This window comes from Corvus kubaryi, unplaced genomic scaffold (assembly GCF_017639235.1).
Source record: "Corvus kubaryi isolate FWS band 111438036 unplaced genomic scaffold, C.kubaryi_AGA036_p1.0 split3-131, whole genome shotgun sequence".
NCBI classification, from domain to species: Eukaryota; Metazoa; Chordata; class Aves; order Passeriformes; family Corvidae; genus Corvus; species Corvus kubaryi.
Genome location: NW_024582083.1, coordinates 730,720 through 751,350, shown reverse-complemented (window position 1 = coordinate 751,350; position 20,631 = coordinate 730,720). Strand labels below are relative to the sequence as shown.

Sequence of the window (20,631 nt, the reverse complement as noted above, 5' to 3'; positions counted from 1 at the left end):
AGACTGAAGGAGGAGAGAAAGCCCTTTAGAATGTTTTGATCAATCTGAAAATCAAAAACATTTCTACAACACTTCAGCAGGTTCTGTTGTGTCTGAAAATTCAGTTCAGAATCAAAGCTTAAAAATATCTAACTCAGCTTCATTCAGATCACAGATAGTGAGGGAAGTAACTCAAAAGCAAGCACGGAAAATCAATACTCAGATATTTTTAACGACATACAGATACTGCCCATGGAATCCAAGACTGAATTTTCAGAATCTTGTAATTAGTGAATCCAAAAATGCTCTTAGATTAATGAAGCAGAAGCGCAAAGGGATGTGTGATTATCTAAAGTCTCAGGAAACAATTAAACCAGGTGGGACAATCAACTGAAAGGGCGTACCCCATGAAGAATACAGTAGTTCAGCCAAGGAATACAAAAGCATTTAAACAGCTTTTTAAAAGGGCAACAGCCTTACTGTAAAAAAAATTAATGCAATGAAAAATCTACTGCACAGCTACATGAACTATCTCAAAGGTAAATTAGCCTCACTAAGAAAATACTGAACATTAGTTCTGCTTCTAAGTTTGCCTACTTTCAGCTCCCAACTATTTGATCTTGTTCAGTCTTTCTTTGCTAGACTGTGGTTTCAATTATACAGCTACATTAATAAAAACTATGAAACTAGTAAAAATGCTTTTAAGTGTAAACATTATACTATAAAATAGCAAAAATCTGAATTGTCATTTTTATAAATGAAAGAATCAAGTTGAAGCAAAATAGTATGGTTTTCAAAATTTTACTCTTTACCTTTCAATAACCCTTTTTAAAAATTATTTTTCAACCTACAGTTTTCAAAGGCACCTAAGGCATCTAGGAAGCTTTATCATAAATGAATCCTTTAGATACACAAATATTCATTGCAATATTTTTCTATTTTTTAAAAATTTGTATTTATTGTATTTTTATTTTGAAATTCAGTGTTTTCTATTTTTATCTTGGCTCCAATTTTCTTAAATTTTAAATAAGGGGGTTGAGATTAATTACTTTGGAAACAGTCTGTGAATACATCTCCATATTTAATTGCTTTGTTGAAAAATTTCACTGAATAAAAATTTCATTCTTCTCTACCACTTGTTCAAGTGTACTATATATAATTATTATTTTTTTTCCTTTGAACTTTGTTTTCCTGGCAACTATTTATCTGAGAATTCTTAACATATTGTGCCAGCAACTTATGTAAACCCACAACCAACATGACTACATATTTTTCATGTTAATTTGAATTTATCTTGGCATCTTATAATACCATCCAGTGCATTGGCAAACAAATATTGAATGACTTAACTTGGGATGTCCTCCAAATTTTGTTTCTTTTCAGTGGAAATTCCCTGCAAGCTATGTCTAACTTTTCAGACATTACAAAAATGATCAGAAGATTTTGCAGATGTTTAACATCTTGCATGTTACCACATATGTTAACAAGCATCTGATGTTGAGTCCTGTCAGATGCATGTCGAAATAGAAAGCTGAAGACAGAATCTGTATTTATTTGGAAGGGCATCTATCATGTCCTGGTATAACAAGAAGTTTCTTTTCATTTAGTCTTTCAGATTTCAGAAAAAGGCATAAGAAAGCAGTCCCTTTAGAAGTTCTTTTGCAAAAGCCCTGCTAAAACAGCTAGTAAGATTTTTAGGTCAAAATGCAGTAAAAGATTCAGGTCTACAGGCTTCAGCACGGTGCATGACAGGCACCTGGTGCCTCAGAGGCAATGCAGGGCAGCCACACAGTTCGACACAGTCATAGCTACAGCAGAACTGTATGATACAAATTTTAAAACATTCTCGGAAGCACCAGCTGGATTCCAGGCTTCTGTAGCCCTTTTTTGAGGTGGCTGCCTGGCTCTCCCCAATCAGGGGCACCTTGTTTGCCCTCTGAGGGCACCCAGCCCCCTAACACAAGGGTCAGCCTGGGGTTCACTTGCCTGCCACAGGCACCTAATTTAGACATGATTCATAAAACCAGGAGTCTGCATTCCCTTTATGGGAAACAGAATAGGTGCCTTTAAGGATTTCTGGGCAGTTAAATGACTAAAATAGCCTAGGGAAGATGACGTACATTCCTGCCCTGCTCCCTTGCTCCCACACACACTTCTGTACGTATGCACGCAGTGAATCCAAAAGATAAACTTTGCAGCATTACTCTTCTTTGCAGTAAGATATTTCTGGGCCCTAAGTTTTTATGCATTAAATGTGTGCAGAAACGGACCTCCAAAACTTTTATTTATGTCTATTGAAACCTAGCAGCACTGGGACTGGAGTGAATGCCCTCCTTTGCCACACATTAATAATAAATGCTGTGCAGCACAAGCCAGTCAGTTGTTTTTCAGTGTATTCCTGCTCCCAAAGCTGCTTCTGTATTTTATCCAAAACTTCTTTAAACTGAAAAGCATTCCGTTCCCCACAGGAAACACAAAGCAGATATGCTGATATTTGCATATACAGGGATAGATATGAATAACATGATAAACCTTCAAATACATTACCTGAATCCGAAGTGGAAAGGAGTTGGTATTACATTTGCTGACATTCCTTTTCAGATTTGAGTTTCTTCAGCCACTTCTCAGAAACCATGTCTCAATCATGTCTAACCTATGGGATCCAGGAGCACTTTCCAGCTTCCAAGTCTTAACGTGTGCCTCCCACACACCAGAGTCAGAGGCATACGCCAGCTCATCCCTCCTGTACCACCAGGGAAGTGTAGCAGCTGTGTTCTGCTGAAGGAAACCCAAGCATGCAGGCCAAAAGCAAGCTACTGGTGGGGTCCCTGTTCTGGAGACCTGAAGATTCACGATGCCAGGCCATGCCAGGGCACCTGACTGAACAGCAAGCTGCAGCACCCCAATAAATTCAGCTGTGCCAATTATGGCGTAGGCAGTGGACAGGAAGTTGTGGATGCCCCACCCCTGGAAGTGTTCAAAGCCAGGCTGGATGTGGCTTGGAGCAACCTGGCCTAGTGGAAGGTTCCCTGCCCATTGCAGAGGGGTTGGAACTAGATGATCTTTGAGGTTCTTCCAACCCAAACCATTCTGTGATTTTTGTGATACCAAGTACAAACTTAGGGTCTTTACAGACACCAGAAATCCCTGTAATCCAGTCCTGATGGGTCTTGGCACAAGTGATCCTTGAGCTGCTCAGGCTGGGCTAGTTTTTGACACACCCTGCAAGAGAACTGGAAGCAGCCAAGAAAAGCCTCATGAACGGATATTTAGTGAGCTGAAGGGAGGGAAGTCAGACTGTAATTTCGTACTGTTCTTGGCAGCCAAGTCCTCTCTTGAGTGTTGTCCATAGTTTCTGAAATGTGTTTAATTTACCTTTCGTGCAAGGGGTGCTGGAATATGGGGGAAGGATGTTGGTTTTACACCCCTGGATACCAGCACATGCACCACAGCACACTGCAGAGCTGAGGCTCTGCTAAGCTCATGGACTGGACTCTCCCAATACTGGATCATCTTGTAACACTGTGGACTATTGCTGCCATGCTACTGGCAGGTGAGATGTTCATCTAGCTCTATATTTTGTCTCTAAATTAGGGCCCTGATCACATTCTCAGTGGGTGAACGTAACAAAAATGGCAACCAGATTTACCTTCCAGTTTTTCACTGAGCAGCAGTTCAAAGGCTTAAGTGTGCTGTAGGTTGCAACTCATCCAGCTCATCTCCATTATTTCTACTTTGTGTCTTGCAATGAGTTTCAAGTTCCATAACCAATTCTGCACATTGTGAAAGTGGATCTCATTTCTTGTTTATTATTTTGCATCTTTCTCCTAGAAAAGACGACAAACAACTACTGCTAATGCAGAATGAGCAGTCCTGACAGCAGATAGTTCTGACTACTCAGATTCTAGGCTTGAGGGTCTGGTAATAACAGGGACCTTTCCAGAAAAACTTTACCTTAACGGTAAAGACACAGACATAGTGTACTCCTAGAATCCCACAGCCATATAACCCTATTCAGCCTTTACTAACGAGCAATTAGAAAAAAGGGTCTGTAAAATCCACTTATTTCACAACACCAGACTGCTTCCAGTGCATTTCCAGATGTCGAATTCCCCCTACATTCCCAATGAAAGAGCCAAATTCTTCAGCTTCTCTCTTTGACAATTTCCACGGTGCACAGGGATGTGATTGCAAAAATCTGTAGTGGCTTAACTGAATATGAAAAGAGAACCAAGATAAAATAACATGGATTATTAACCATTAATTCAGGGAAAATGTAGCACAGTGATAAATGATACCTAATTTTGCACGTGTTTAAGTCATTGCTGAAATAGAGTGCCTGGGGCACAGAGAGGTAAAATAAGGAGGGATGAAGAAAGATCAGCATTGCAAGACCATTTAACTCAATTAATATAGTCCCATTATAACAGTTAATAAAAGCAAACAGCGGTTATTTCTAAGTATCTTATTTTTATACTGCTGATCCAATACTTGTTGTACTGCTGAAAACCTTGGTCTATGGATGCATAGGATTACATTAACTTCCCAGTTGTCATCCACTTCTCTCCCTAAAACAGGCTTTAAAAAGGAAAAACTTGAAGCAAGCTCAAGCAACCCTCAAAGCCAGGAGGCAAACAAACCCACTGTTTTGGGGCTTTTAATGCCATGAATTTCAGAAAATCTCCTGAGTGTTTTTGATTTCTGGATTTAATTATCTAAGTCAGAAATAATGGAAGAGAGGCTGTGTCAATGACCAAACCTATGAGCCAAATTAACAAGCAGTAAATTATTCATAACAGCCATAGGTCTACACAAACAGAAATAACATACACAGGGAATAAAATACCTGCCAGGAGACTATCAGAACAAGTATTTTGCAAGATTCAGGAAGGCAGAAAGCAAGGACTACAGTGGCATTTCTCAGTCCTGCATTTCCAGAGCTAACTACAAGCAGGAAACAACGCACTCCTCCACTGAAGCAGGTTTACTGAGTTGTTGTAGAGAGCTGCTCTAACTCAGAGAAGCTATCATTAAGCTGCTGATATTGTACAGGCTCCACAGGCCAGAGTCAAATTAAACTCAGATATGAGAGAAAATCAGGCTCCTTGGAACTGCATCTCTTAACTTTAAATTCAAGCTCCTCTAACCTTTCATCCTTCTCTGAAATCTCTTCCATTCCTCTAGTTATTAAGTGCTCCTAAGACACATGTTATATCTGTTAAAAAAACTCAGAGAAACTTGGTAGCAATTCTTTCTAACATACCATCTCAGTTTTAATTTACACTTTAATTATGTTATTAGCAGCTCAGGACTAGCCAAGACTATATGTGAATTCACATATATGGATGTGAACACCACAACCTAGCTGGGAAACAGTTCAGATGCAGTGATTTTATTTGACTGACTTCCTTTTTTCTATAATCCTGGCCACTGCAGTTAAAAGGAATGCTTATTAATAAGGAACGTGTAGTACCACAGATTTGCAAACACACTGCACCCTGTGCTTTCTAATCCTAAGGATCAATATGGAAAAAGATTTGTAAATACCGTAAGAGAGACATGCAAAAGTGTATGCCCTGTCCCTTCCAACCCTGCATGGAGGCAGGGCATCTCATTACTATCCCTTACTTGACTTGAAAGCCTCCATGGGAGAAGTGCTTAGAAAGACATACACTCCAAAAGGAGGATGTTCTGGCACAAAGTTAAGGGACTGTGGATGGCTCCCAATGGGATGTCAGCACTAATCCCGCTCTCCTTCCTCTGTTCAAACAGCAAATTAATCACCCCGTGCACCCACTCTGGATGTTTATGGCATCCTGTGCAGACATGCACAGCCAAAGAGGTCACATTTTGAACCTGCAAATTACTCACACATTTTACATTTTAAATAAAACTGTAGATTTATTGTACAATAGTACAGCATGTACCTTTTTAACCAAAAGCTCAGCATCACATAACACTTTAATCTTCCATTAAACATACACAGTCCTACAACACAGCTCAGCTAGAAAAGCTACATAATGAAATTAATTTATCGAGAGTCCTGGCTACGCTGTTCTCAGGGATGTTTACCTAGACCAAGAACAGTGGCAGTGGTTCTGGTGTTGTAACATTTAATCACTTTAACCTGTTCCCAACACAGTAATAGCAAGCAGTCATTTAGAGCACAACAAACAGATCACTTAAGGGACACCACATTTAATCGCAAATGTATGAAACAGTAGACCAGAGATCTCACACACATCATACAGGTATGGATTAGAACCCTGTTATGAGATCACTTTGATGTAATGGCTGCAGTAACTGTGCCACAGGAAGACTGGATGCATGACCAGCATCGTACCATGAAGTGTCACTTGGACTGAAATTCTTCAGTTTGAAAGAGGCAGACCAGGGTGTTCTGTACAAATATACACTTGCCTAATTACATTAGTTTACACTCCTGTAGCCATTTGCCCACATGCCAGCAGCATCTTGTTATAACTCATTTTTATACCATTTGCTTAAATTTTACCTGGTTCAGTTAAAAACAAGATCATTACTTCCAGACACAGGATGTGTTCTGTGCTACATCTTGGCCTTTCAAATTGTCATAGACACCCAAGTTGGTGTAACCAGGCATCCTTTATGCACACTCTTGTGCACAGCTAGCCACAAGGTGTTTTTAAGACACATTGAGATAAGATTCTTTATTTGCCACTGGGGTTTCTCATTGCAATGCAGATTCAAAGATCATCACCATATAATCACTTACAGTAAGTAAATTTCCTCTGAAATTTGGAATTAAACATCTACAACCCAAATGAGCTACAGGTTACATCACAAACTCTTGATCAGAGAGAGAAAGTTTATGCCTTTTTGCTGCTGTTCAGTTTACCAATGTGTGTCAAACCTTAAGCCTGTTCCATAAAATGATCAAGTGCTATTTTTATTAAAGAATCTTAAATTCTCAGAAAACAGTATTTGCAGGAAATTTTTAAATACCCAAAGGAGGTAAATTTGGATCCTACACCTGAATGTGTGATTTTTCACTTACGGCAGGAGCGTGATAGTGCACTCTTGATTGGTTCTGAACCAGCATCAGCTAAAGTAATATGCTAATCAAAACACAGACAGTGGTATTAAAGAAACAGAGGAAGGAAATCTATATCAAATATCTGACCTTGAATTAAAATAGACTAACAATATTTGTAAGCTTTCAAACAGACGAGATGCTTAGCTTATCTCAAGTAGCACACCAGGAGTCATTTCAGAAGAATTATACCAAACTTGCACCTATCATGGTCCATGTGTAATCTCTGGCTCTGCAAATTTCACTCATCTTAGCCAAAATACAACAGTATGCTAATTAAAGTATAAAAAACCAAAAAGGGACCATGAAGGATTGTTTTAAATCAAAGTTATTTTTGTATAATCTTCAATAATTTTGCGAAAATTTCACCACACTGAAAAAAATTTCTCTTATCTGTCTTGTTTCTAGTTTTGATAAGACTAAGAAGAAACAGAGCTCAAAACAAATCCTTTCTTGACTTGCCAGACTAAAAACACAATCTCAGTAGACTTCCAGTTCATCGTCTAAACCGTAATATTTTGATAGACTTCAGTGAACAGAAGAACTTTTGGCTGATTATCTAGACATCACTGATACAAGTAAAGATTGTTGAAAAGGTAATTATTTAATTAAAACAGATGTCACCTGAAATGATTTTTTTCCTTCCTGCAAAACAAACACAAGCAGCATATTAATGAGATGCACTAGCTCTTCCTCTTCTTCCACTCAGAATCTCTAATTTGCTTAACAAGTAACGAGAAGTAATTAAAACCTGATCTTAAAACATTATCAACTGTTTAGGAATAAAGCTCTGTTATTTCCTGAATTCATTCTACACCATCTTTAATAACAGAGTTTACGCAGATTCTTTCTGCTTACTAAAATGAAGTCAGCTTATGTTTCTTATATATTTAAATAGTCCCAACACCAGAGACATACAAAGTGTTATACTGAATTTTAATCCTTGTAAAACATTATTACACCACACACTGTTATAATAAATCTTTTCAATAACATCCATTATAGAACTCAGTAAAGAGCACTGTCTACTACTACGCACTGTCAAATATTTCTGGCAGTATCGGTAATTGACTACAGCATATTTCTTTTTTAAAATCAAGTGTTAACCTACATATTCTGAACTTGCAAATAATACACAACAGATTTTACTGTCATACAGGCTGCATATTCATTCATTTTTTCTGATTTTTATAGAAGAGTAAATTTTCTATAACAATATGAAAGAAAATTAATAACTTATTTATCTACCTAGGAGGCTAGTAGTTATTTGTAATCATATTAATCAAAAGATGACTGGAAAAATTCAAAGTTAGTTATTGCGAAGTGCACAAAATCTAGAATATAGGGAGTTTCCACAGTACATTATACTAAGTCAACATATAATAGATTGAAAGCTGTAAAGCCAAAACCCTCATTTAAAAATTTAGTGTTTCTGACATCATCTTCCACCATTCCATCAACTCTTCTTTTTCCTCTTCTTTTCTTTCAGACAATGACTCCAGTTCAAAATCAACCTGATTAAGGGAAAATCAAAAACACCAGTAAGACTTAGAGAATAGTGTGCTTAACACAAACATAGGGCTTAGGGAGGTACCTTCTGGTTTAGGCTGGGTTTATTCCAAAGTGTCTCAAAGATGATTTAAATATGAGCAATACTAGTATATCATACTATAACTTATCTAAAAATACACAGAGGTGAGCAAAATTTCCTAAAGAACCAGACATCTGTCCAGTCTTTGTCTTGACTAAAAATTTCAAAAAGCATGGGCCAATGAAATTAAAATTCAATAATAGCCAGCCACATCAATCATATAGCATATTATAAAAAGTATCATCAGCATATTGCTAACACAGATCACAGAATATCCTGAGCTGGAAGGGACCCACAAAGGTTATCAAGTCCATCTCTTATGAGCACTGTTCCCTAACCAACTGAGCTAATCTCAGGGTAACAACAACTGCAAAACCCCAGCATATCAAAACATGTATTCAGTTTTATGCCATCAAAAATATCCAGGGAGCTTTTCCTAACACATGGCTCATTAATGTAGATACAATGTGCTAATTTAGTATATCTTAACATGTGAGCCACAATAGTGAAATAGCATTTATTTTAATTAAGAGACATCCACATCTGTATAGAATTAAAAATGCTTCTGAAACCTTAGATGCAGTCTAGGTCTTATTAACCACATGTACTGGATATCTACACAAAGCAGTGGCCCATTGCTACCTTTCAGCATGGAGCTGAACGCTGGTTTTAACCTAAGCAGGTACTCATTTGACAAATTAAATTTAAAATATCTCTCAATCAAAACCTCAACATCTCTTACTTTTTACGTTTTGCTATTTAAAGATATTCTGTAATCTTCTGATTGGCTATTCAGACATGAACCAATAACATGTTTAAGTATCTCAATATTACCCTTCTCTCTGTCTTTTTATTTTAAATAAGACTGGAAAGAGATTAAATGAGTTTACAGTGAGATTACTCTCAGTGGCTGGTACATCAAGTTCTAGAAGAGTGATTTCCAGACTTTCTAAATCAGCATATTCTGGAATATTCTGAAAAATCACCTCCTACTTACATGTATACCATGAGGGAAAAAGGGACTTTTTAAATCTATAATAGATGATAAACCAACACATGTGAGCACTTACCACAACGGCAGGGCTGAAGGGCACAGCCACTTTTTTAGTTATTGCTAGATAGCCTGGTGCTGAGGCTGTAACTTTGTAATTTCCAGGCACAAGCAATCTCCAGTAATCACCATCCTTGGCTGTAGAGAAGAAGAAAAGAATCCCAGTAAATATGTATAAGACTAATTATGCAGCTAAGAGGAAAGGCTCATATGTCAGTCTTTCATATTCCTGTCAGGGCTTTCCTTTTGACTGCCTGAAAGGATTCTTCCTTCTTTCTTCCTTCTTTTTTCTTTCAGTAAGAGCTGTATATATATCATATTTGCTTCCTTTCAGGTAATCAAAAAAAAGATTTAAACTTTGAAGTTGTGCTGTAGGCTCCATGAAAGATTTGCCTGCTGAGGCTGAAGATTCTCCATCACACAGAAGAAAACAACAATATGGGACATTATTCCACTTTAGAAACACCCCCTGGGCAATGTAAAGCCCCTGTTAAGTGTCTGAGATTCAGTTTGCAGTGTGATATGGATTTTTAATGTTCCTCAGGATTCTGATAATCCAAGTGTAAATAAATTTTATTCTCATCAAATTTAAATATATGGGACTACCATTCTCATCTTTCAGAAAAAGCTATAAATCATAATTTCCTAGAATATTCCATGTGTATCACCCTTGAAGCATCATTATCTACATGTTTCAGTATCCAGGCATTGTCTAGGGCTTTTTTCTTTGGTTCAGATAAACAAACAAATAGAAGCTTGATCCACTCAGGTCAAAGAAAGCTTCCTACTGCACTGTTACTGCAGATTATCTTTTTCAGTCACAGAATCAAAATGCAGCATCATCTTCTCTATAAATGATCCTATCCCAGTTTCACAAAGGCTCAGATCTTCTCTGCACCAGCAGTGGGCAATTATCTAATTTGTCACAAGCTAATAATTTGAATTTCTCTACCTCCAGAAAAAATTGCAGGGCTGTCCTAAAGTTCAGCTAGCAGTGCCATTTAAAAGACTTGGCCATGCTCTATCTACTAGTCCCTTAAATGCTTCTTCACCACATCTGCAGCTACACAGTGTACAAAGGGAAATATTACTTAAATGTCTGCTATTTGCATGGTCAAAAAAAAGTCAGTAGTCAGTCCAGTTATTCCCACATTTTTCTCTTCACAAAACAGAATGGGAAAAAAAATACTGCTATATTTTACAGTAATTACAGCTGTATAATACAGTAATTATCTACTCTTCATGAATGAAGAAGCAGAAGAAAAGCCAAAGAACATTTCTTCTTCATTTTGACTGTGCTAATATTCAAGTACTTGTTTTCCTCACTGTTTTGACAATACATGACTTTGAGTCTTATATATCTTTCACAATGATGTGAAAGAATTTATGATTAGATGCAATTTTTGTATCATAGAAGCATGAGCTTCTCTCTCACACACCTCACGCTCTTGTACGTCAAAATTCCTCTTTGCGCAGTTTATTCCCTTTTTATTATGCCTGAAAATTTACTTCCAGTCTCTATACATTTTGCCTTCTTGTTTACAGTGACATAAAATAACTAATGTTTTCACAGACTGTTCTCCTGCTTGGCAGAAGTGCTGGCAGTCTCTTTGAGGGTGATGTGCAAACACAAATCAGAGGTGCTTGAAGATTCTACCAACCCTGTGTCATAGTATTCTGCATTTCTGTGACATTATAGTGAGACATATCATTGAGAAAATGACCATAATGTAAGCTCATGCATAAAGCAATGACATTTACTTATTGCTTTTCTAACCAGTATCTTGTGCAAGTAACAAAAATGTCATTCAGGATAGGACAGCATAAGCATACAGGAAAGGCTGAAAGTTGGCACACTGTGAGCTACCTTTGGAACTCGTTCCTAGAACAAAGCAAAACATCACTGAAGAGGTGACACGTCATTTTCTGTGAACACCAACCAACACAATGCTTTCATCTTTTAGAATCACTGTTCTGAAAAAACATCACATAATTGTAAACAGCAGAGAGAATTTATCTTTGCTGAAGGAAGTTCTGCAAATTGAAAACCTTTCAAGAATTTACATACCAAAAGGTATGATCGCATTGTAAAAAATGTAACACTTCTGGACTAAAATTTAGCCTTCAAACTCAAAACAGCACTGTTGACAGGGCATCAAATCCCAGCAGAGCTGTGAAACACTATTTGTTCCACAAATCAGAAGACAGACTAGAGCATAAATAATCAAGAGCCACCAAAATCAATTTACATCAGAGACCCATGAAGTCACAAAAACCAGTCTCAGCTACTTTGAGAGCAAAATACAAGTGAAGGATTCATGAAATCCTGCAGGCAACAACCTTCTTAAGGCACAACATTCCATCCTGGCTTCAAAATTTTGCTCCCTGAAAGCTTCAGTTAAAAAGATGTGAAATGGCTCCAGGTTGCTAAGCCAAGCAGAACCAGTATATCCCAACTCTGCTGAGGCACCAGACTCACCTGATGTAACATCATGGCTTATTCCCTCCACAGAAATTGTGGCATTTGCTATTGGATTACCCTGAAGATCTTTAACAAACCCCTTCACTCCTCGATGAATCTAAAATAAATAAGGTCACCAACACATGGTAAGTAAAAAATTCTTAAGAAAAGATGGCATTTTTGGCAATGGCATACCTAGTGATATATCTAACAAAGCATGCCATGAACCCCACAGTCTACAGGCTGACCACTATCAGTGATAAATACTGAATACCCTAGTGGACACAGAATGAAGAGGAAAAATAATTCAGCAAGCAGTTATAATAAGTTATCTGTGCAATGCAAGTAATTCTCAGAAATACACAGAAAGTCATAATACATGTGAACATAGACTTGAAAATCTTTGTCACGTTGGGGATTAATGAATGCACTGAAAAGCTTTCAAAGAACAGCCTACAGAAAACTTTTTTTAAGTTTCATCAACTGTAAGAATGTAGAGCTAAACAATGGACATAATTGCTTAAAAGTGAAGCATTAGCAAAGGAAATGCAGTGGCCTTCAATGGGCAATCCCTCTGTGAGATGCTTGAGCTTTCTACCACACACCCAAAACATCCAGTTCTGTGAGCTGGGACCACAGAGAGTCACAACACTCCTCTCATGGCCTGTGGGAGAAAGGCAGTGGTGGGTCATGTCCTTGTTCCTTCTTGCCTCTCAGGCAACACGCTCCAGGTAACAGCCCCAGCAGTACCTCATCTCTCTGCTCCCACCATATGTGGAATTAAAGCAGTGATTTCATCGCAGTGTATCTTAAGCACCGTCTGAAAGCAAACTCCTAAGAAGCAAGAGACTGAGGATCAACTGCCTTTTCATGCCCAGAAACAGGGAACTCTCGGTGCTGGGGAAAAGGGGATGTTGGGAACCTGTGCACCTCAATGGGAGCCTGGATATAAAGCAGCAAAGTACTGTGAAGTTCAGGCTTCTCTCAGATCCCACGTCCTTTGAAAAGACTTGTGGATCTCAAGTTTTATTTTGAGATACTGATGTTCCCCTTTATGAACCTATATGGTGTATTCAGCTGCTATAGTTCAGTTCCAATTCCTCTAATATACACTGTGGGAGAAGCCTTAGAAAAGCAGAAATCATATATTTGTACTGTCCTCAGCACTCACAGGGCATCTGGAGCACAGACCTGGTCATCTTATCCTGCAAGAAGATAAAAACTGATGCCAAACAGACCATCTGAACTTCAAGGATAAAGCCAGTAGCTCTGCAGGAGCAAAGGAAGTTGGCAAAATAGTATCTTATACATGAGCAATTTTGAAAATAGAGTGACAACGTAGTTCTCCATGAGTCAGAAAAAATTAACCCCTGTGCAAAGGAGCTGAACAATTTGAGATGGATCCCATAAAGAATGGGTAAAAACCTACAGGACAGGTACAACTTTTTCCTCCGCCTGCAGATAACATTTTAACAGAACAGTATAACATTTCAAATATTCAAATATTTCAGATTTCTGGCTAACTAAAGCATTTCTGCATAAATAACCCTTAAAGAAATTAATGTATTAATTTATCAATTCTGCTAACAAAGTGTGTTTTTCATTTCACAGTCTCAGGTGTGTAACCACTAATGATATCAGATATATTTATTATTAATATTATTATTAATTAGATGTTCACAAAGCACAAAATTTAGAAGTTTTATGCACAATAACTAGTTTTGCCATCCTCTTCTGTATTACCTGCTCAATGTAATTTATAAGAGAGTTCTTGTTGTCCTCCCAGTAGCCCTTCAGAGTTTCTTCAGGTGGGAATTTTTCACAGCTAAGCTCCACTGTGATTTCAAAGCAGTTGCTGCTGAGGTAATTGAAATCCTGCATTCCTGCAATGCCAGAAGAGAGCATTAGTGATGCATTTTGCACTACTCTGAAGTAAATAAGGGGGAACACATGAAATGCTGGGACTATTAAGAAAAGAACAGCTATCAATACAGTTGATGTAGCTCCATTTCATCTGCTTAATTCTGAATTTAGAAGCTTTAAATCAGACAAACCAATAAGTCAATTAATTCCAAAATACATTCTCTTCCCAGGGAAAGTTTAGAAAAGCCTTGATAAATAGCCTGTATACTTCTACTTGATGCTGTATGTGGCCTGTATACTTTTAGCTCTCACATTTTTGGATAGCTGAGATATAAATTACATTTCTTCTCCTTGGGAACAGAAAATTATTTCAGATTATGGCTAAAATATTTCCATGGGAAAAATAACCAACAAAAAAAGGAAGATCACTTTGTAAACCAAGGAGAATGACAATTAATTCTAAAGCAAATTAGACATAATAAAGCGACATTGAAAAAAGAGATTTATAAAGATGGGTCAAAAAGGTGTTGGGTTTTTTTTCTAAAAAGATAATGTCTCAAGTTATTAACATTTCACATGGAAAACATCTTCTTGTCAAGATTTTCTGCATCGATTTCAAATATTCTCCACCAAAAAAACTGCACAAAATAAAACTTCCTATAAAATTAATTTACATGGAAATTTTTCTGTGGATAGGGTTTCTCCAACTCAATGCCTCTGCAAAATCAAGACTGGATAGCCTTTGAAAGAGAAGAGAAACATCACTATAAATGCAACTTTAATAACTGAAATTTGAAAACATAAGTAGCATAGTAGCATCATCACTAGGAAAAAAACTTGATGGAGAATATGCATTCTTTTACATTTTTGAGCCCATCCTCTTACTACAGGGATATATTGGCTATATTCTTAAATTGGTCAACCAAAAGCCAAGGAGGTTTCCAGTTTCGTAACTGGATCAGCCAACTGGAGAGGGACAGTGGCCATCCCCAGGAGGGCCATAAATAAATGCTTTGCAGAAGCTGATGTAGAACTATCCCTCGCCTTCCCAGTCTGTCTAGCTGGCAGAGTCAGTGGATTCTCAAATGGAGGCCTGAAAAGAAAGTGGCCATCGAGCCTTTTGAGCCACTCCCATGGAGGTCCCTGAGGGATTTAGAAGTGCTTCTAAGACAGCTAATTCATTCAGCCCTGTGTTCCTCTATGCAAGCTACAGATGAGACCTGATGCAGTCTCTTCACTGCAGCATCAGGTTGATCACGGGTCCATAACTGCCCAGAGAGCTGCTGTCATATCCCAAAGAAAACCCCGAGGGCAGTAAACAGACGGAGTCAGGTGGGATTCTGCCAACACACTGAAGGGTGAAGAGGCTCTTTTCTGCCAACCAGGCAACAAGACTCCCAGCTACTGATAGGCACGGGGATTTTTCTGATTGCTAAAAGAACCTTTTTATTTCTAAACCTTTTTTAAGAAAAATGAGGACACAGAAGGCAAAGGCTCCTGAGAAGGATGGCTCTGATGTTCCAGCAGGCAGACCTCTTAGATGGACCATTCAGCAGCACACAGCAAGAGAGGAGTGGAGTCATGAGTAAAATCCTCACAGCAGTGCTGATTATCATGCATCTGTTCTGGACAATAGATAAAGCTGCTTTTGTTGATTTTTGTACTTCTTCTAACAGAAAGAAAGAAAGAATGCATGAAGAGGAGAACAGGGAGCCAAAGGGCACCATGTAATTTTACTGTGGTGACAGCAATTCTTGACCATTACTGTTCCAATTCTCAGGAAATTTCTCCTTCCTTCCAAAGCATTACTCAGGGATGCCCTAGTTTCTCAAGAACAGAATAAAGAAGCAATATATTTTCCAGTTTTGTGCACAATATCCATATCCTATAGTTTGTTTCCCAGGTCCTGGCCTTGTCCAAAGTTCCTGTGTTGCTGAAAAAATTCAGCTTTTGTATCATTGAAGTGCAGGAGATGATCTGAATCTCTGGGACAGAGAATGGGGTGAAGCTGGCCAAGATCTAAACTGCGGCCTACCATATACGTAATCTGGAGTGCATTGGACTGTGCACTCTTTACCTCCTTGTTCACTGTGGTGATTAGGTGCAATACCCAAGAAACCAAAACATTTCTAAAGATTTATTCAATATTGCAGCAACTTTGCTGCCACTGGTCAAGTCCTCTAAGTGCCCTATCCCTTCTCCTCATGAACATGGCATGTATCACATGCATGCACATCACCACACCCCCAGAGCCTCTCACTGTGACAAAGTGTACCCCTTTCTTATACTTTAACAGGAACCACTCTCTGAAGACCAGAAAGGCTTAGATACCTCAGATACAACTGAGATTCAGGGATGAATGCCCTTTATTGCTGACCATGGTGAGGACTTTGAGAACAAAAACTTCTCTGTTGCACTACTCCAGTGACCTGAGGGACTCTGTGTTAGCATTTACAAAAATAAGTTTAGAATATGGGAAAAAAATTAATTTCTTCACATTTTAATAAAGGCACACCAAGCGTCATAAATAAAGTGGAATGCAGCATGTGTCCCTGGCATCCAGGCCTCAGAATTACTTCAGACTTTGAATTACAAGCTACAGCACTAAGTTAGTTCAGCTTCTACACATAGAAAAGACAGTAACCTTGAGCTGGACAGGATGTACTTGAACAGGGACAACATGTGCCTCCTACATGTGATCAATGAAATCCTAAAAAAAACCTAACATTGCTTCCAAAACTGGTAATTCAAGTTAGGAATTAGTTGAGTGCCAAGAGTGATTTGAGAGAATCTGAAAATTGAAAAAAGACACTTAAACAATAGCCTAATAGTACATCAGTATAAGCTGCTTTGAAAAGCTATTTTTGTAATGACATGAATCTGATTAGACTCAGGTGACTCTGTAATGACAGAAAAATCAGAACAGGCATGTGGCTAGGTAGTAATTGATTACTATCTGTTCTTCTCATTTATGGTTCCAAATAGGTAGTCCAAACAAAAGGTACATTAAGAAATCATTAAGGATGTTGAAAAGTTATACAGTCAACAGCTAAGGAAATGCCAAAATTAAAGCTGTTTGTGCAAATTTAATTTGGCTTTCTTGTGCATGAGTGAAATCATTAATTACATGCTGATAGGGAGAAGGCCACTGTTAAAAACAACGTGGGTTTTATGTACAAACTTGTTTCTCCCCAGAGTCTGATGGCCAAAAGAGCCATTCCTGAACACAGAAGAATGACCTCCTTGCCTTTGCTTGCTGCCTCTGAAAAACCTACACGGATCAACTAATTACAGAAGACAACTACTACAAGTGTAAGAGACATCATGGCCTTAGTGCAAAGATGCACTTGGGAGGAACTTTTCTCTGTACCCCTGCTCTACAGAAGGAAGTAACTAGTAAACAGTAATGTTCAGAAGAACCTCACAGAAAAGTGTATTAAGAGAGAGAAGCAACAGTCAAATATTCCCCTACATCATCCACTCTCTCCAACCCAAAAGCCTGAAAGGGGAATTGCCACGTTGCACGAGGTTGGTGAGGAAATACTGAGGACAGACGAAAGGGAAGGAAGGAACATGAATGCAATGGAGGGCTCCTCTGCACTTCCAGTTAGACCCAAGGACTGTTGCCAGATGTCTCTGCCACAGACATTCAGTCTTCTTATTGAAAGAATCCAGGTGTTCAGAAAGACATGAAAAGCAGCCCACAGTCACATGAGAACCATCCATATACTACCCCTGCAGAACCAGTGAAGATTGCTGCTGGCTCACCCTGCAGGGCTGTCTTTTACAGAAGGTACAAGTCCCTGAGGATCAATTATACAGGCAAAGAATTGATGTTGCACAAGTGGGGGCATCATAAAAAGCTCTGTAGGGCAACAGCACCTACAGTAACTCATTAGAACGAAAAATCCTTTCCTAGGTCAGGGCTCTTGGTCTGATAAGGTACTGTCAAAGGCAGAATCTATGAGATGATCAGGAATAGAGACAGAAAATGGGCAGGAGTGGATAATGGATCTGTGTTTGGTGGAAAGAGGAATGTGTGGCTTTAGTACAAGAGTGAGAAAGGAAGGGGAAAGGGGAGAAGTGGGAGACAAAAGCCCAGAGGAACCTGAGGGTGCAAAGGCAGAGAAGCACCACCTCAGCTCCAAGAGGAGCAGATACAACGGAGACAAAGTCTTCAGAGTTTCTTTTGATAACTTCCTAACTCTGGTAAGGATGTACAGTGGAATACTTTTCCTAAAGCAACATAAATGGCTTTTCAACAGCTTATGCTGCTGCTAACTTTGAGTTCATTACCATATGGGTGGCAAAAGATCACTGATACCATCAACAACTTAATTGCCACATTTCGGTTTTCAGTAGGTGCTTTTCAGAATAAAACTTCCAAGGAAAGTTTCACTTGAACTGAGCAGTGTTTAGTTATTTTCCTTAGCACTAGACATAGAAAAAGCAGAACTGTTTTCACTGAATTATATTTGGTTTTTTAAGCCAGCAAACACTACCATGGAGGTTTTGTTCAAAAGTCACAGCTTGCCAGCTGATTTCTACACTTGGAAAAAAAAAAGCCCCAAAACCAATAACAGATTTATTCTGTATGGTCCAAAGTATATTGTTGTGTCTCTCTTTTTTATCAGCTGCACCACATTAGGATGACAGATCCTGCTTAGCACTAGGATTCTTGCCTACTAATGTCTGTACAAATATGAGAAAAAGAAAGGCCTCACTTGGGGAATTAGCAATCTAACTTAAAATAAGATCCAAAAAGAGGAAATCAAACTTTCCAAAAAGTTTTTCCAATGGAAAAATGTGTCTTTGCCATGTGCAGTTTAATCAGAATCAAAGCATTTCATCAAAACAATGGAAGGACTGCTTTTCATAGCATTTTCTTAAAGAAAAATAAGCTGAAATTAGCTACAAAACGTGGATGTATTTAATATTTAATATTTCATTAAGATAAATTTTAACTGAATTGAAACAAACTTTAACTATCAAACTTCTCAATATTTTGTTTATATTAATTTTTCTTCAGCTTTTGCAAAGTTCCGTTTTCAAGGGTGTTTTAATGGCTCCAATTCAAAGTCTGGAAAGCCTCACACAAAGGGATATTTTGGGGTTTTAGCTATATCCAGAAATTTCAATATTGTACTTCACACTCAACCCCTGGTGATCACTGGCTATGTGAGCACTACCAGTCATTGTTCTGTTTCTAATTTCTTCACAGGAGCTTAAATATTTTCTTATTTTCATACCACCTTTACTGTAAGAGAAGCAGAGTTAGGCTACCACTTAGGCTGTCTAATGTTTTTAGAGATTCCTACTCACTTCAGGTAAAAATTTAAAATTCATTCAGAGACTGTAATTGGATATCAAGAGAAAAGCAAACAATAAAAGAGTTACGTGAGTTCAAAGTTATCCAGTATAAATCAACAAAGCCAAAGCACAGGCAAATCACTCCAACGCAAGCTGGGTTGCTAGCTCAGAAACCTTCAGCACAGTTGTCACTCCAAGTTTAGCAGAGGCAGAACACTCTAAGATTTAGATATCCCAAGACCTGTTTGCCTCAGTTTACAAAGATACCCAAATTCTCAGTAGAAAGGAATGAAATGTCTCATTTGAATTACATGTCTCATTTCAGGCTACTCTTCTAGACTTCTGGAAAATGAGTCTGGACATGCCCATAGTAGCTCTGCTGCTCCTCTTAGCACAAAAGGCTCTGCCAAAGTCTAGGGAAACAGCACCTGGGCAGGAATCAGGCACTAACCAAGCCACAAAGCATGGAGATGCAAGTATCTTCATGGCTGCTTTCGTTCCCATTAAAACCCAAGGCCAAACTCCCATTTTCTACAACACTGCAAAATCAGGCAACCAGGCTTCCCCACTTCTTTCAGCTTGGATGCCTTTGTTGTTGAGGTTTAAATGAACCATCAGCAGCCTGCTCTAACGAGGGTTTGTCTGGGGATTTTCACTGTTTTCTTAACCCCTCCCCCCCACCCCCAAAACTCCCTTAATATTTCATGATAGCAGAGCAATCACTCGCCCACTGTAGAACTATTAAATTTGCAGAGACCTGAACCCTGAAGAAACACCGTAGAAAAAGCAATAAAAAGGAATATTTTAATAGTTATCACAGTGAGCTTTATGGGATTTTATAGATGTATCGTGGTGAGTAATCAGCCTTCGATTAAGCCTTAACCAGGCCAAAAGTTGTGGATAACATAACTCAAGCTCAGAGTAGCCAGTGACATGGACCCCCCCGGGGTGGGCTCACCTCCTGGGACACTGTACCATGCACCACCATTAGTTGTTCCATCCACAAAGCTGCTGTCATCATCATTTTTACGACACGGTGGTCTGTTTGGATCAGACATAGCAGGGTTAAAAGAAGAATAACTGCGAGCCAGGCTTTGAAAAATAGCATCATCTGGGCAGGAGCTGTACTCATGAGCACTGCCTGGGGAGGAAAAAGTTCCAGGAACAAGGATTATTGAAAGGGCAGTCATAGCATCTGGGCTCACAACTTAGATTATCAGCACTGCAGAGCAGAACTGTGCCTGAAAATTCCATGTACACAGGTAAGTGTCCTATAGCACCACAAGTTAATATAGCATTATCTT

The 20,631-nt window shown here is 38.5% G+C and overlaps 1 protein-coding gene across 1 annotated transcript in view; it reads right to left on the bottom strand.

Annotated features, from left to right (window-relative positions):
* Positions 1-5,853: 5,853 nt before the first annotated feature.
* CPE (carboxypeptidase E) overlaps positions 5,854-20,631 on the bottom strand; it is a 56,841-nt gene continuing 42,063 nt past the window's right edge. The window contains exons 5-9 of the mRNA XM_042014877.1: positions 20,286-20,468; positions 13,898-14,037; positions 12,173-12,272; positions 9,713-9,831; positions 5,854-8,565 (exon numbers count right to left, since the gene is read on the bottom strand). Coding sequence (XP_041870811.1) covers positions 8,467-8,565; positions 9,713-9,831; positions 12,173-12,272; positions 13,898-14,037; positions 20,286-20,468 — 641 coding nt within the window. The 3' untranslated portion in view covers positions 5,854-8,466. The remainder of the gene's footprint in view (positions 8,566-9,712; positions 9,832-12,172; positions 12,273-13,897; positions 14,038-20,285; positions 20,469-20,631) is intronic.